The following is a 10,795-nucleotide window of genomic DNA, read 5'->3' on the forward strand; positions in this document are numbered from 1 at the left end:
CCGCGTCCCGCCGCGCGGGCTCGTCCCAAAATGGTGGCGGCTCCTCCGAGAACATGGCGGCCCGCGGCGGGACCCTCAGCCCCCAGCCGGCTCCGAGGTGGCGGCTCCCTCAGAGGTGACTGCGGCCCGGGCCCTGTGCGGCAGCGGGGACCCGAGGCCTGGGCTGGGACGGCCTCTATGGCCTCGGGACCCGTGTCTCCCTGTGCCTGTGGCGAGGCGTCCAGCTCGCAACCCGGTGTGAGGAGCAGTGAGCTGCTGGGGAGCTCTCACAGGTATCTGTTGAATATGAAAATGGAGGGGGAAGAACATCTTTAGGGTAGAGGAGGCCATCGCCCTGTTCCTGGATGTGTGGCTCAGTGCTTCTCTCCTGGTCCTTGTCCCTGGTGGAGGCAGGTGCCAGCTGCGGTGTGAGGTGGGTTGGAGAGGTCTGGGAAGGGGGCTGATGGTGGAGATTTCCTGAAGGACTTCATGAGACTGGCTGGGTAATAAATCTGAACTGAAATGACCTTGTAAGTTAGGATTTAGCCCTGAAGGAATATCTGAAAGGTGTGACAGAGGGATGGGACATCATAAAGAGGACAGAGATCAGCTGTTGAGCTGTGCAGCACAAGTGCCAGCTGTCAGTTGGAGTCTCTGGGACAAGCGTGAGGCCTTCTCTGTGTGGGTGCTTGCCCTGTGCATCTCTGGAAAGAGATTGTGGATGTCACAGGGTTACCTGGATTTAAAAAGATGTAGCAGACTGCTTCTGTGAATGCAGAGGAAACACTTGTTGAACTGAAAATGATTGGGAGTTAAAATATTGGAAGGATGTGTTCATGGCCTTATCTTGTTCATAACCTTCCATGGGGGGCTGATTATGGTCACACTTTTAAAAAATTAAGCCAAGTCAAGGGTGTGAATGCAGCCCCTCACCTCTGCAAAGGTTGGAGTTCCTTTTGAGTTTCACCCTAGGGAATCCATGTTCCTCATCATGGTATGTTGTTAACTTGGTCTGAGATGGTCCTCATGAAACTTGGCTTGCCATCAGCTTCACATAGATGAAGCGGTGCCTGAAATACTGTGCTGGAGAGCATGAGGGACCTAGAGTGTGATCCACCAGGACAGTGGAGAGAGCTGGGCTTCTTCAGCCTGGCAGAGTACAGCAAGGAGCCACCTAGTAGCAGTCTGCAACTACTAAAAGGGCAGCTACAGAAGACAAAGCCAGTGCTCTTGAGCTGGAGCACATCATATAGTGAAAGGAGGCAGGCAAATAGAGGCTGGAGAGGTTCAGGCTGCGCTAGGAAAATTCTCTGGGGGTTTTCACTGAAACTGGTTCAGTGCTTAAAAGTAGTATATTTAAAGGGGGGGGGCATATAGTGTCAGTTACTTAAGGATTTTGTGTCTTGACTTGTGGCTTGAATACAGCACTTCATAGAACTGTCTGAAGTACACATTTTAACCTTGTTAACTATGAAACTTCAGTGATGAGTAAAGGCCCAGAGTTGTAATGAGTTGTGACAGTTGTCTATTGTGTGTCTTTACAACTTGGACATTGTACTTTCAAGGCTCAGATTTTGTTCTGTTTTTCAGTAGTATTGGTACTGTCAGACTTCTGCTGCTGTGGAAAGGCTACGCAGAGCAGTCTCTTGGTGTCTAACAAAGATTTGTGTTTCATTAAATAGCCACATACTACTTAAAAGTACTTGGTAGAGTTGCAGGAAGGTAGCTGAAAGATGTCTCGAAGTGGGGCTGACAGTAGCACTGGGCCAGGTGTTTGTGACTGACTTTCTCTCACCAAATTTTGCAAACCTCTGAGGATGGAGATCCCTTTCTGCCTTGCTGGTGACCTGTTCTGGGGCTGCCCCTCTCTGCTGGGGGAGCTTTTCCTCATGCCCAACCCAAGTCTTCCAGCACCTGACCTGAACCTTCCTGCAGAGCAGAGGGAGGACTTCTTGGTGCACTGGCCATGTCTCTCCTTTTGTAGCCTGGCACATTGTTTGCCTCATTGAGGATGTCCTGGTGAACATTCAGGATGGTTTCTGTGGGAACCCTCAGGATCTCTTCAGCGGGGCCACTTCTCAGTTACCTGCTGCTTTGTACTGATGCAGCGAGTTGCTCTGCCCCAACTGCTGAACTTTGTACTTTGTCAGAGTAAACATGCTGTGCTTTAACACGGCACTTGTAAGACCTGGTCTGTGGATGTGTTGCTCAAGTCGTGCATTTGAAGACTTAAATTTTCTCTTTGGGCATGAGAAGTTGTTGCTTTATGTAGTTTGAAGTAGTGGTGCTAGTTCACATGATGCTGTAAAGCTCACACATAGTCTGACATCTTCCATGTGTTCACCTTGCTTGGCAATGCCAGTCCCTACACGCTTGTTTTCTAGTCACCTCCCCCAGCTGCTGAGGAGCTTCACCCACAAAGCTGGGATCACTGACAGGACAGGCGAGGCACCAGAGTGAAGTGGTGGTATAGCTCTGTAATCTTTCTCCTCTCACTTGTAGAAGAGTTGCAGGCCACCCTCCTTCCTGCTTTCCTGAAAGGATGATATGGCCTATTTCACTGCATGGCCTGGCGTCTGTGTGCCCTTGTTGGGCCATGGGCTGAAGCAGCTTTCCCTGTTGCCCTTCTCACAGCGTGTAGGCTGGCTATGCTCTGCCATTGCCATACCTCGCCAATCCCAGCACCTCAGCCTGGAGAGCAGTGGAGGAACGGCCTTGGAGAGCATCTTGTGGCAGCAGCTTTGAGTAAGGCCGGTTGCAGAGAGGATGTGGATTGCTCTCCTGGAAGCTGTACATCTGAACACACAGCTTAGATGGATGGGGAGCTGGAAGACAACAGTTCCCAGCTCTTTAGTGCTGTGGTTGAGAACATGTGATGAGTTTTCTTGGCAATTGTAGATTTTAATTTCTTGGGATTCCCAGGGAAAGTGAAAGGACTGTGCTACTGCTTTCTTGCATTGACTATTGATGTGGACTAGGCAGTTCCAGGTCCCGCTTATCCTGGGATTTCAGGGGACAAATTAATTGCATCACCCAATCATAGGGTCTGAACATAGTTAAATGTGACTGTTATTCAAAACTGTCTGATATGCAGGCTCTTCTAGAATGTCTGTCACTCAAACCCAGAAGTTAAATATAAAATGCCACAGATGGAGCAGGAGTTTGGAGATGGTTCCATTGTGGTTTGGCTTTTAATACTCAAACCCTGTGCTGAAATACCAAGGAAGCTGGATTTATGCTCTGGACATCAAAGGCAACTTGGGAATCCATAAATTGGTATGAATAGATCCTTTTGCTGACATGAGCTATTTTCTATATAGCTTAAATGAGGTAGTTCCATCTAGTGCTAAGGAGTTCAGCACTTTGCATACAGCAGTGGGATATGAGGCCTGATGTTCTGTTCATGAAGTGACACTAAGGGTTTCGTTAAGCAAAGACTTTCTTACAGAATGGCAGAGTTCCCTAAAGTGATCAGCAGAATATTTTTCCTGGTTTTATGTATATTAAACAAAATGGCCCTGGATCTTGCAGAAGGTTTTGCTCCCTCTGGTGGCTCTTGTGGCTCCAGGGGCTAGAGTTCTGGGGGTTCTGGACATGTAGGCCAGTGGCAGGTGTAGTCATCAGTTTTTTCTAAGTATTCAGTGTTTGTTATGAAGAGAGGAGTTGGCTGAAGGATTTGGAAGAGTTGATCAAATTCTTCCTGTCTAATTGAGGGTAGGAACAAGGAGGGGAATGAGTTTGTAAAAATGACAGTGTCTTAAAAGGGTCTTTCTAGGTGGAGGTAGATGATGACTGAAAGAAGCTTTTGTGTTCTGTTGTGTTTTGTGCCAAATGACCCTAACACCAAGACAATAAGGCCAATGTTTTAATAGCTTTGCAGTATGGGAGTTCAAGCTCTGTGTGCTGAATGTTTTCTAAACAAGGAAACTGCTGTTTCTGCTGAGTGATCCATTTTTTTTCTCCACACAGCGTGAGTGCATCTCAGTCCATGTTGGTCAAGCTGGTGTGCAGATCGGCAATGCGTGCTGGGAGCTCTACTGCCTGGAGCATGGCATCCAGCCCAACGGGACCATGCCAAGCGATAAAACCATTGGTGGAGGGGACGATTCCTTTAACACGTTCTTCAGTGAGACCAGTGCAGGAAAACATGTCCCTCGTGCTGTGTTTGTGGACCTTGAACCAGCAGTAATAGGTAAATATAGTGACTCTGTGCTGTAGAACATGTCGTAGGTAGGGCTTGATTTAACTTGCACATTTTCTGACTGAGGAATCCATTTCTCTAGTCCTGCAAAATGCTTTGGGGCTTTAAATTTTTAGTATGTAAAGCTTCCCTACATCTTCCTAGTGATGGAAGATACTCGGCTTTGTTCATTGAGACTGGCAAATGGGCACTCTGGAGCTCTAGAGAATTGAAAATATTACCTTCCACCAGTCTGTGTCTTCTGAATATGCCTCAGGCTTTTGCTGTGCAAGGACTTACTCATAACCTATTGAAACAATATGACAGAATGTGTACAGCACTCTATAGGAACCTTTTTAAAAGAAGTGATACGTATCATTAAGCAGATTTATCTTTGTACATTGGAATGATTCCTGTGCTTTCACAAAATGATCTTCTTTCTGTAGCATGAGTAGTGATTGTAGAAATGATTCTCAATCGCTAGCCTAAATTCACAGAGTTCCAAACATGTACTTGAACTTCCTTCTGCCTTATTTTTGAATTGGAATCCTTATTGGATTGTTAAATCCACTCTTATCCTGAAAATCAGTTGTAGCCCAAGCTCCGGCAACACTGGCTCTTAGTGTTCAGATGTGATCCCACACATCAGCTGCTGCCTGGTCCCATCTTCTGTGGCATTAGCTATGCTGTCAGTCCAATGCCAGTTACCCAGTTTCACCAGACTTGTTCCTTGTGTCACGAGTCTTGACTTTGCTCTCACCAATATCTGTGCCTGAAGCAATTCTGCTGGAGCCAGTTTTGCTGCTGTCTTACCTTAAGTAGTGATTTGGGGCTCTCACAGAAGAGGAGGTTTGTTTCCTGTGCTTGTGCACTTGCTGTGTTTATCTTTCTGCAATCCATAGGTTGGGAAGGGGAGATGAGTGAACAGGCTCAGGCTACTCCTATACACCCAAACCGTGGGTCTCCTGTAACTTATTTTCCTTGTAACACCCCAAACCACTTTCTATGGCTAATACAGTAGAATGAACTTCTGCAGGAGAGCAGAAGGCTGTAGGGCGGGTCAAGGGTGGCAGTGCTGGGCTGGTAACTTTGAAATGAGCCAAAGCACCTTTTGACCAGATATTAATATTCCCAGGAGCCATTGCAGGTCTGACTTTCTGTTTTCTTGAGCCCCATGGCTGTTGCTTCCTCTGCTGCTGGCCAGGTGGTGGCTCTAAGCAACCAGGAAAGGCTGAGAAGTGGGGTGAGGGAGAGGAGGCAGAGCTGACACCTTGCCTCTGGGTGAGGAGTGGGTGAGCCTTGGGACAAAGGGTTGTTCCAGTGCTTGTTAGTGATGCAAATGTAGTACAGTGAGATGGGCAAAGGGCTGTCTTAGGAAACACTTGGTAATACTAAAAAAGTTAATGCTTTTTGTTAAAGGTCACATCATGTACCTTCCTGGGGCAAGCCTTTTTTATTCCTGCCCTGCTTAATTGAAAATTATTGATCCAGGTTCCTGGGTTTTCCGGAGCTTCCGTATCAGTGCTGCTCTTAGTGAAAGCAGCAGACCTGCTGTATGTGTACACCAGCTCTGTGGGTGTGGGGGTAAAACACCATCAAACTTTCCACAAAGAAATAGGGCAGTGACATTTAAAAATTTCCCCAGATAGACTTAAAAACACGAAGAATGGCATGTCCAGGGCAAAGTTAATTTAGCTGTCCCCTAAACTCTAAATTTTTTATTCCAGCACACTTTTGTAGTTCAATGACTAATCCTTTTAACTCTGCAAATTTTGTTACTTCCCCAGGACCATCTTGACTCATGTTGCCTCTACCAGCTATGTTTTTTTTTGAGGTTCTATTTTTTTCCCTTTTACTGATTTGTCCTTTATAACTTGGAGTGATAATGCAGAAAGTCTTAGAAACCTATTTATTTTGAATGATAGACTTCTCCAAATTGTTTTTATTTTGGTGCAGCTTGGAAATACTTTGTATTGCAAACTGCAGTGGTAGGTGGTCAGTCTAAATTGGTTCAAAGAGTAACTGTATTTTTGGATTTTGAATTCTACTAACCTTTGTCTTGCTTACTCTTTTTCAGATTAAAAAGAATATATGCAAACAGGCAACTTCAGCTGTAGCTAATAAAGCTCTCTGCTTTTCACTTGATTTTAATTAAAGGATGCAGTACTGCATTAGTGTACAACTCCAGAGTGGCTTGAGCTAAACAGGAGACAAAGCTGTGCTGAGGGTCTTTGTATCTTTCTGGTAGGACAGAGCTTTAGTCTGCTAGATGTGTGTATTTCTGATAACTAGTGGAGGTCATAAGTCTAGATTGTTCTCCAGATGTGTAACTGGTGGGGGATGCTGTGTGTTCCTTTGCATGGTTTCTTCATAAGAGTCATTTGTGCTGTAGCTTACAGCTCAATATTTGCATAACTGAATATCTCTACAAAATATCATTTCCTTTTGAACCTTCTTCTTAAGCCTTGGGGGGAAAATACAATTAAGAGAAAGGAGACAAGTGAGTGGTGCAGGCTCTGACTGCCCACTGCTGCAGAAGCAATAAGGCAACATCCTGGTGGGCTTGGAAAATAAGGGGGATAAAAAGCAGTATTTCAGATACTGATGTACAGAATGGGCTTAAGTTGCCTTAAACTGTAGGACGATGCTATGGTCCAATTTTAAATTGCTCTGGCAAGAAAATGGGACCATTTTTTGAGCAGTAACTTCATTTTTCTTAGTAGTTAACATTTAGACTGTATTTAGTATTGTCACCTACTGATAGGTAGAAATCAAGCTGTTTTTTATCTCAAGTGTTTAGGTACCTTACCCTGGACACCCTCAGTTTGAAAAAACCTGTTCTCTGTAGAAAGCTAACTACAAGTAATGTTCATCATGTTCATTAATGTTCATCTTGTTTCCCCAGATGAAGTTAGGAATGGGACATACAAGCAACTCTTTCATCCTGAACAACTGATATCTGGTAAAGAAGATGCTGCAAATAACTATGCTCGAGGTCATTACACAGTTGGGAAAGAGATAATTGATCTAGTTCTAGAGCGTATCAGGAAACTGGTAAGATTTTTATTCATTGACGGCTCTTAAACATTTTTCTTTATCCTGTTTTACAGGATTTGGAAATCAGGTTATCAAAAATACATAGGCCTATAAATTTTGCTTTAATTTATTCCATGGTAGGACAACTGGTGGACTTAGTCTGCATCTTAGCCAGCTGAGAGTGGCTAGATTATTCCTGTTGGATATGACTTTCAAATTGCCTAAACTGCTGATGAGGCATCTAAAACTTTAATTTCATCTTCAACTTCAGAAAGCAAGGACTGAGATAATTATGATTTGCATAGCTCCTGCTGGGAAAGGGTTGGTCTCCATCTGGGGCTCTTGCAAGGAAGTTTAAATAGGAGTGTTTGCTTCTGTGGTTTCGACTTTGGTTTGCATTTCCTGCTTTTATAATTTCTGAATTAATTTTATGGTAATAACAGAAAAGGGGAGTAAATCTCAGTAAGCTGGGATGTTTCACATTCCCTGGTACTTTGATCATGTGGCGAACTTCTGAAGATGTCAGCCTAGAAGGTTGAAGTTCCCTTTTTAGGGCTGCTAAGCATGTACTTTACCAAATCTGTGTCACAAAGGTAAGGAATTCTTATTGCACAAAGAAATCCAGGGTATACCTCTGGTGCTTTAATATGGAATGCTAAATGAGCCTTGCTGAAAAGTACACCTTTTGCAAATCAAACCTGGCATTATTCTCAACCCTTGGCTGCCACCATCTCTAATTAAAGCTAAGATAAGCTTGCAGCAGGCTGTACTTTGACCTGAAAAATATGGTTGCAATTTCTTTTTACAAGCTGTTGGAAGTCCCTGTCAGTGCTGGGAATCAAGCTAAGCATCATGTGGCACTTCTTTCTGAGGACAAGGCCATGTAGTTTCTTCATCTGAGAAGCCTGAACTGGAATGGCAGCATAATACATTTTGACAGCTCACTTCCCTGAACTGAGTTAGTACTTGTAACTCTTACAGGATTATAGCAATAGTTCTGGGATGGGGGGTTGCTCCATGTTTTGTGGAAGTAGAGAATGTCAAATCTGTATAAGGGATAGATGGTCTGTACTACTTTGAATATTATTGCTTTTCTTGGTCATTGTTAATGGCCTTGGCCTGAGAATTGGGGGTAGGGGAAGTTTTGAAGGAGTAATTTGAAGTGCAGAGGTCACCTTTCAGTATGTAAGGAGCTTAAAATAGCTAAGAATACAATGTTTTTTATAGGGCAGTTCCTTGATTATCAGTGGATGAATGAAATTCAGTATTGCTTCTCTGAAGCTTGAGCAATTGGTAGGTGTGCAGAATTCAGTGTTGGCTTTCTTGAATGTGTTTTGGGATTCCTAAGGTCTGCATAATTTTTTTAACACACATTTTTTTTCTTTCAGTCTGATCAATGCACTGGCTTGCAGGGTTTCCTGATTTTCCACAGCTTTGGAGGAGGCACTGGCTCAGGTTTTACTTCTCTGCTGATGGAGCGCCTGTCAGTTGACTATGGGAAAAAATCAAAGTTGGAATTTGCCATCTACCCTGCACCACAGGTCTCCACAGCTGTTGTTGAGCCGTACAACTCCATCCTGACAACCCACACTACACTGGAGCATTCCGACTGTGCCTTTATGGTTGACAATGAGGCCATCTATGACATTTGCCGTAGGAATCTGGACATTGAACGCCCAACCTACACCAATCTCAACCGCCTCATTGGCCAGATAGTCTCTTCTATTACTGCTTCCCTCAGATTTGATGGTGCCTTAAATGTGGATCTTACTGAATTTCAAACTAACTTGGTGCCTTACCCTCGCATCCACTTCCCGTTGGTAACATATTCCCCAATTATTTCAGCAGAGAAGGCCTACCATGAGCAGCTCTCGGTGTCTGAGATAACCAATGCTTGCTTTGAGCCATCCAACCAGATGGTGAAGTGCGACCCTCGCCATGGCAAGTACATGGCCTGTTGTATGCTGTATCGTGGAGATGTTGTCCCCAAGGATGTCAATGCTGCTATTGCTGCTATCAAAACCAAGCGCACGATCCAGTTTGTGGACTGGTGCCCTACTGGTTTTAAGGCAAGTCTCAGTTACATAATTTTTTTTTTATAGACTTCTCATTCACTGTCATGGGCTCATGAAGTATATTTACTCATTGGGATGCTGTGTAGGTACCTGATTTGTATTACAGTAATTTCAGATGCTACACAGAAACTCCCAGAGAGACAGGGAACTACTGGAGGGAGCCCAATGTAGGGCAACAAAGATGATGGAGGGATTGGATCACCTCCCTTAACGAGAAAAGGCTGAGAGAGCTGGGGCTTTTTAGCCTGGACAAGAGAAGGCTGAGGGGAGACCTTATTAATGCTGACAAGTACCTAAATTTAGGGTGGGTTGAAGGAGGATGGAGCCAGACTCTTTTCAGTTGTTCCCAGTAACAGGATGAGGGGCAACGGGCACAAGCTGGAACATGGGAAGTTCCACTCAAATATGAGGAAGAACTTGTTTGGGGTGAGGGTGGCAGAGCCCTGGCAGAGGCTGCCCAGGGAGGGTGTGGAGTCCCCTTCTCTGGAGATCTTCAAGCCCTGCCTGGATGCTCCTGAGTGATGTGCTCTGGGCAGCCCTGCTTTGGCAGGGAGTTGGACTGGATGGTCTCTAGAGGTCCCTCCAACTCCGACAATTCTGTCATTCCATGAAACTCAGGGTCTCTTCTGCTCTTCACGTAGGTTGGCATCAATTACCAGCCACCAACAGTGGTTCCTGGTGGTGACCTGGCCAAAGTCCAGCGGGCAGTGTGCATGCTGAGCAACACGACAGCCATTGCCGAGGCCTGGGCTCGACTGGACCACAAGTTTGATCTGATGTACGCCAAACGTGCCTTTGTCCACTGGTATGTTGGAGAAGGGATGGAGGAGGGGGAGTTCTCAGAAGCTCGGGAAGACTTGGCTGCACTTGAGAAAGATTATGAAGAAGTGGGCACGGACTCGATGGATGGAGAAGATGAAGGTGAAGAATATTAAACATAACACCGGTGAATTGCAAGTCTTTGCTATTTTACTGCCTCTTCAGTAACCATGTAAATCATGTCAAATAATTGGAATAAACTTCTTTGATCAAGATATTTGGTAGTGTCCAAACACTATGTATGTTCATTAACTACACACAAGTAGTCAGTAGTCCAGGAGATAGCATTTCTTTCTGAGAAAGATAGCTGAATAAAATAATTGTGCTGTAGTTCTAGATGACTAGATGTAGATGATTTCTTGTCCTTAAGATGTTGCTAATTGAAGAGCAAATAGTGCATATTTTCCCCCAGAATACAATGCTGGAGCTTTTGCTGGAAGATGAATTAGCTACACTTTCTCAAGGCTCTAAAACTGTTGTCACTGGAGGCAGCAGGAAGGAACCTTGTATTACCCTTATGAAAAGATGCAACACCTTCAACACCAAAGGCTATTTTAGTCTAAGTTTAGGAGAAAATTACCATGAGCATAGGGCAGTAACTTAGAGATGCAGTAACCTGGAAGGGGAAGAGTTGCCCAGAAAGGGCATGCACAGCACAAGGAACCTGCTGCTTCTGTCAGGACCGGTGTGGTGGTTGCCCTGGTGT

The 10,795-nt window shown here is 44.9% G+C and overlaps 1 protein-coding gene across 1 annotated transcript in view; it reads left to right on the forward strand.

The window, feature by feature from the left end:
- LOC106890473 (tubulin alpha-8 chain) overlaps window positions 1-10,322 on the forward strand; it is a 10,750-nt gene extending 428 nt beyond the window's left edge. The window contains exons 2-5 of the mRNA XM_014946316.1: window positions 3,949-4,171; window positions 7,065-7,213; window positions 8,584-9,264; window positions 9,912-10,322. Coding sequence (XP_014801802.1) covers window positions 3,949-4,171; window positions 7,065-7,213; window positions 8,584-9,264; window positions 9,912-10,205 — 1,347 coding nt within the window. The 3' untranslated portion in view covers window positions 10,206-10,322. The remainder of the gene's footprint in view (window positions 1-3,948; window positions 4,172-7,064; window positions 7,214-8,583; window positions 9,265-9,911) is intronic.
- Window positions 10,323-10,795: the final 473 nt, after the last annotated feature.

Source organism: Calidris pugnax, unplaced genomic scaffold (assembly GCF_001431845.1).
Source record: "Calidris pugnax isolate Ruff unplaced genomic scaffold, ASM143184v1 scaffold116, whole genome shotgun sequence".
Lineage (NCBI taxonomy): Eukaryota > Metazoa > Chordata > Aves > Charadriiformes > Scolopacidae > Calidris > Calidris pugnax.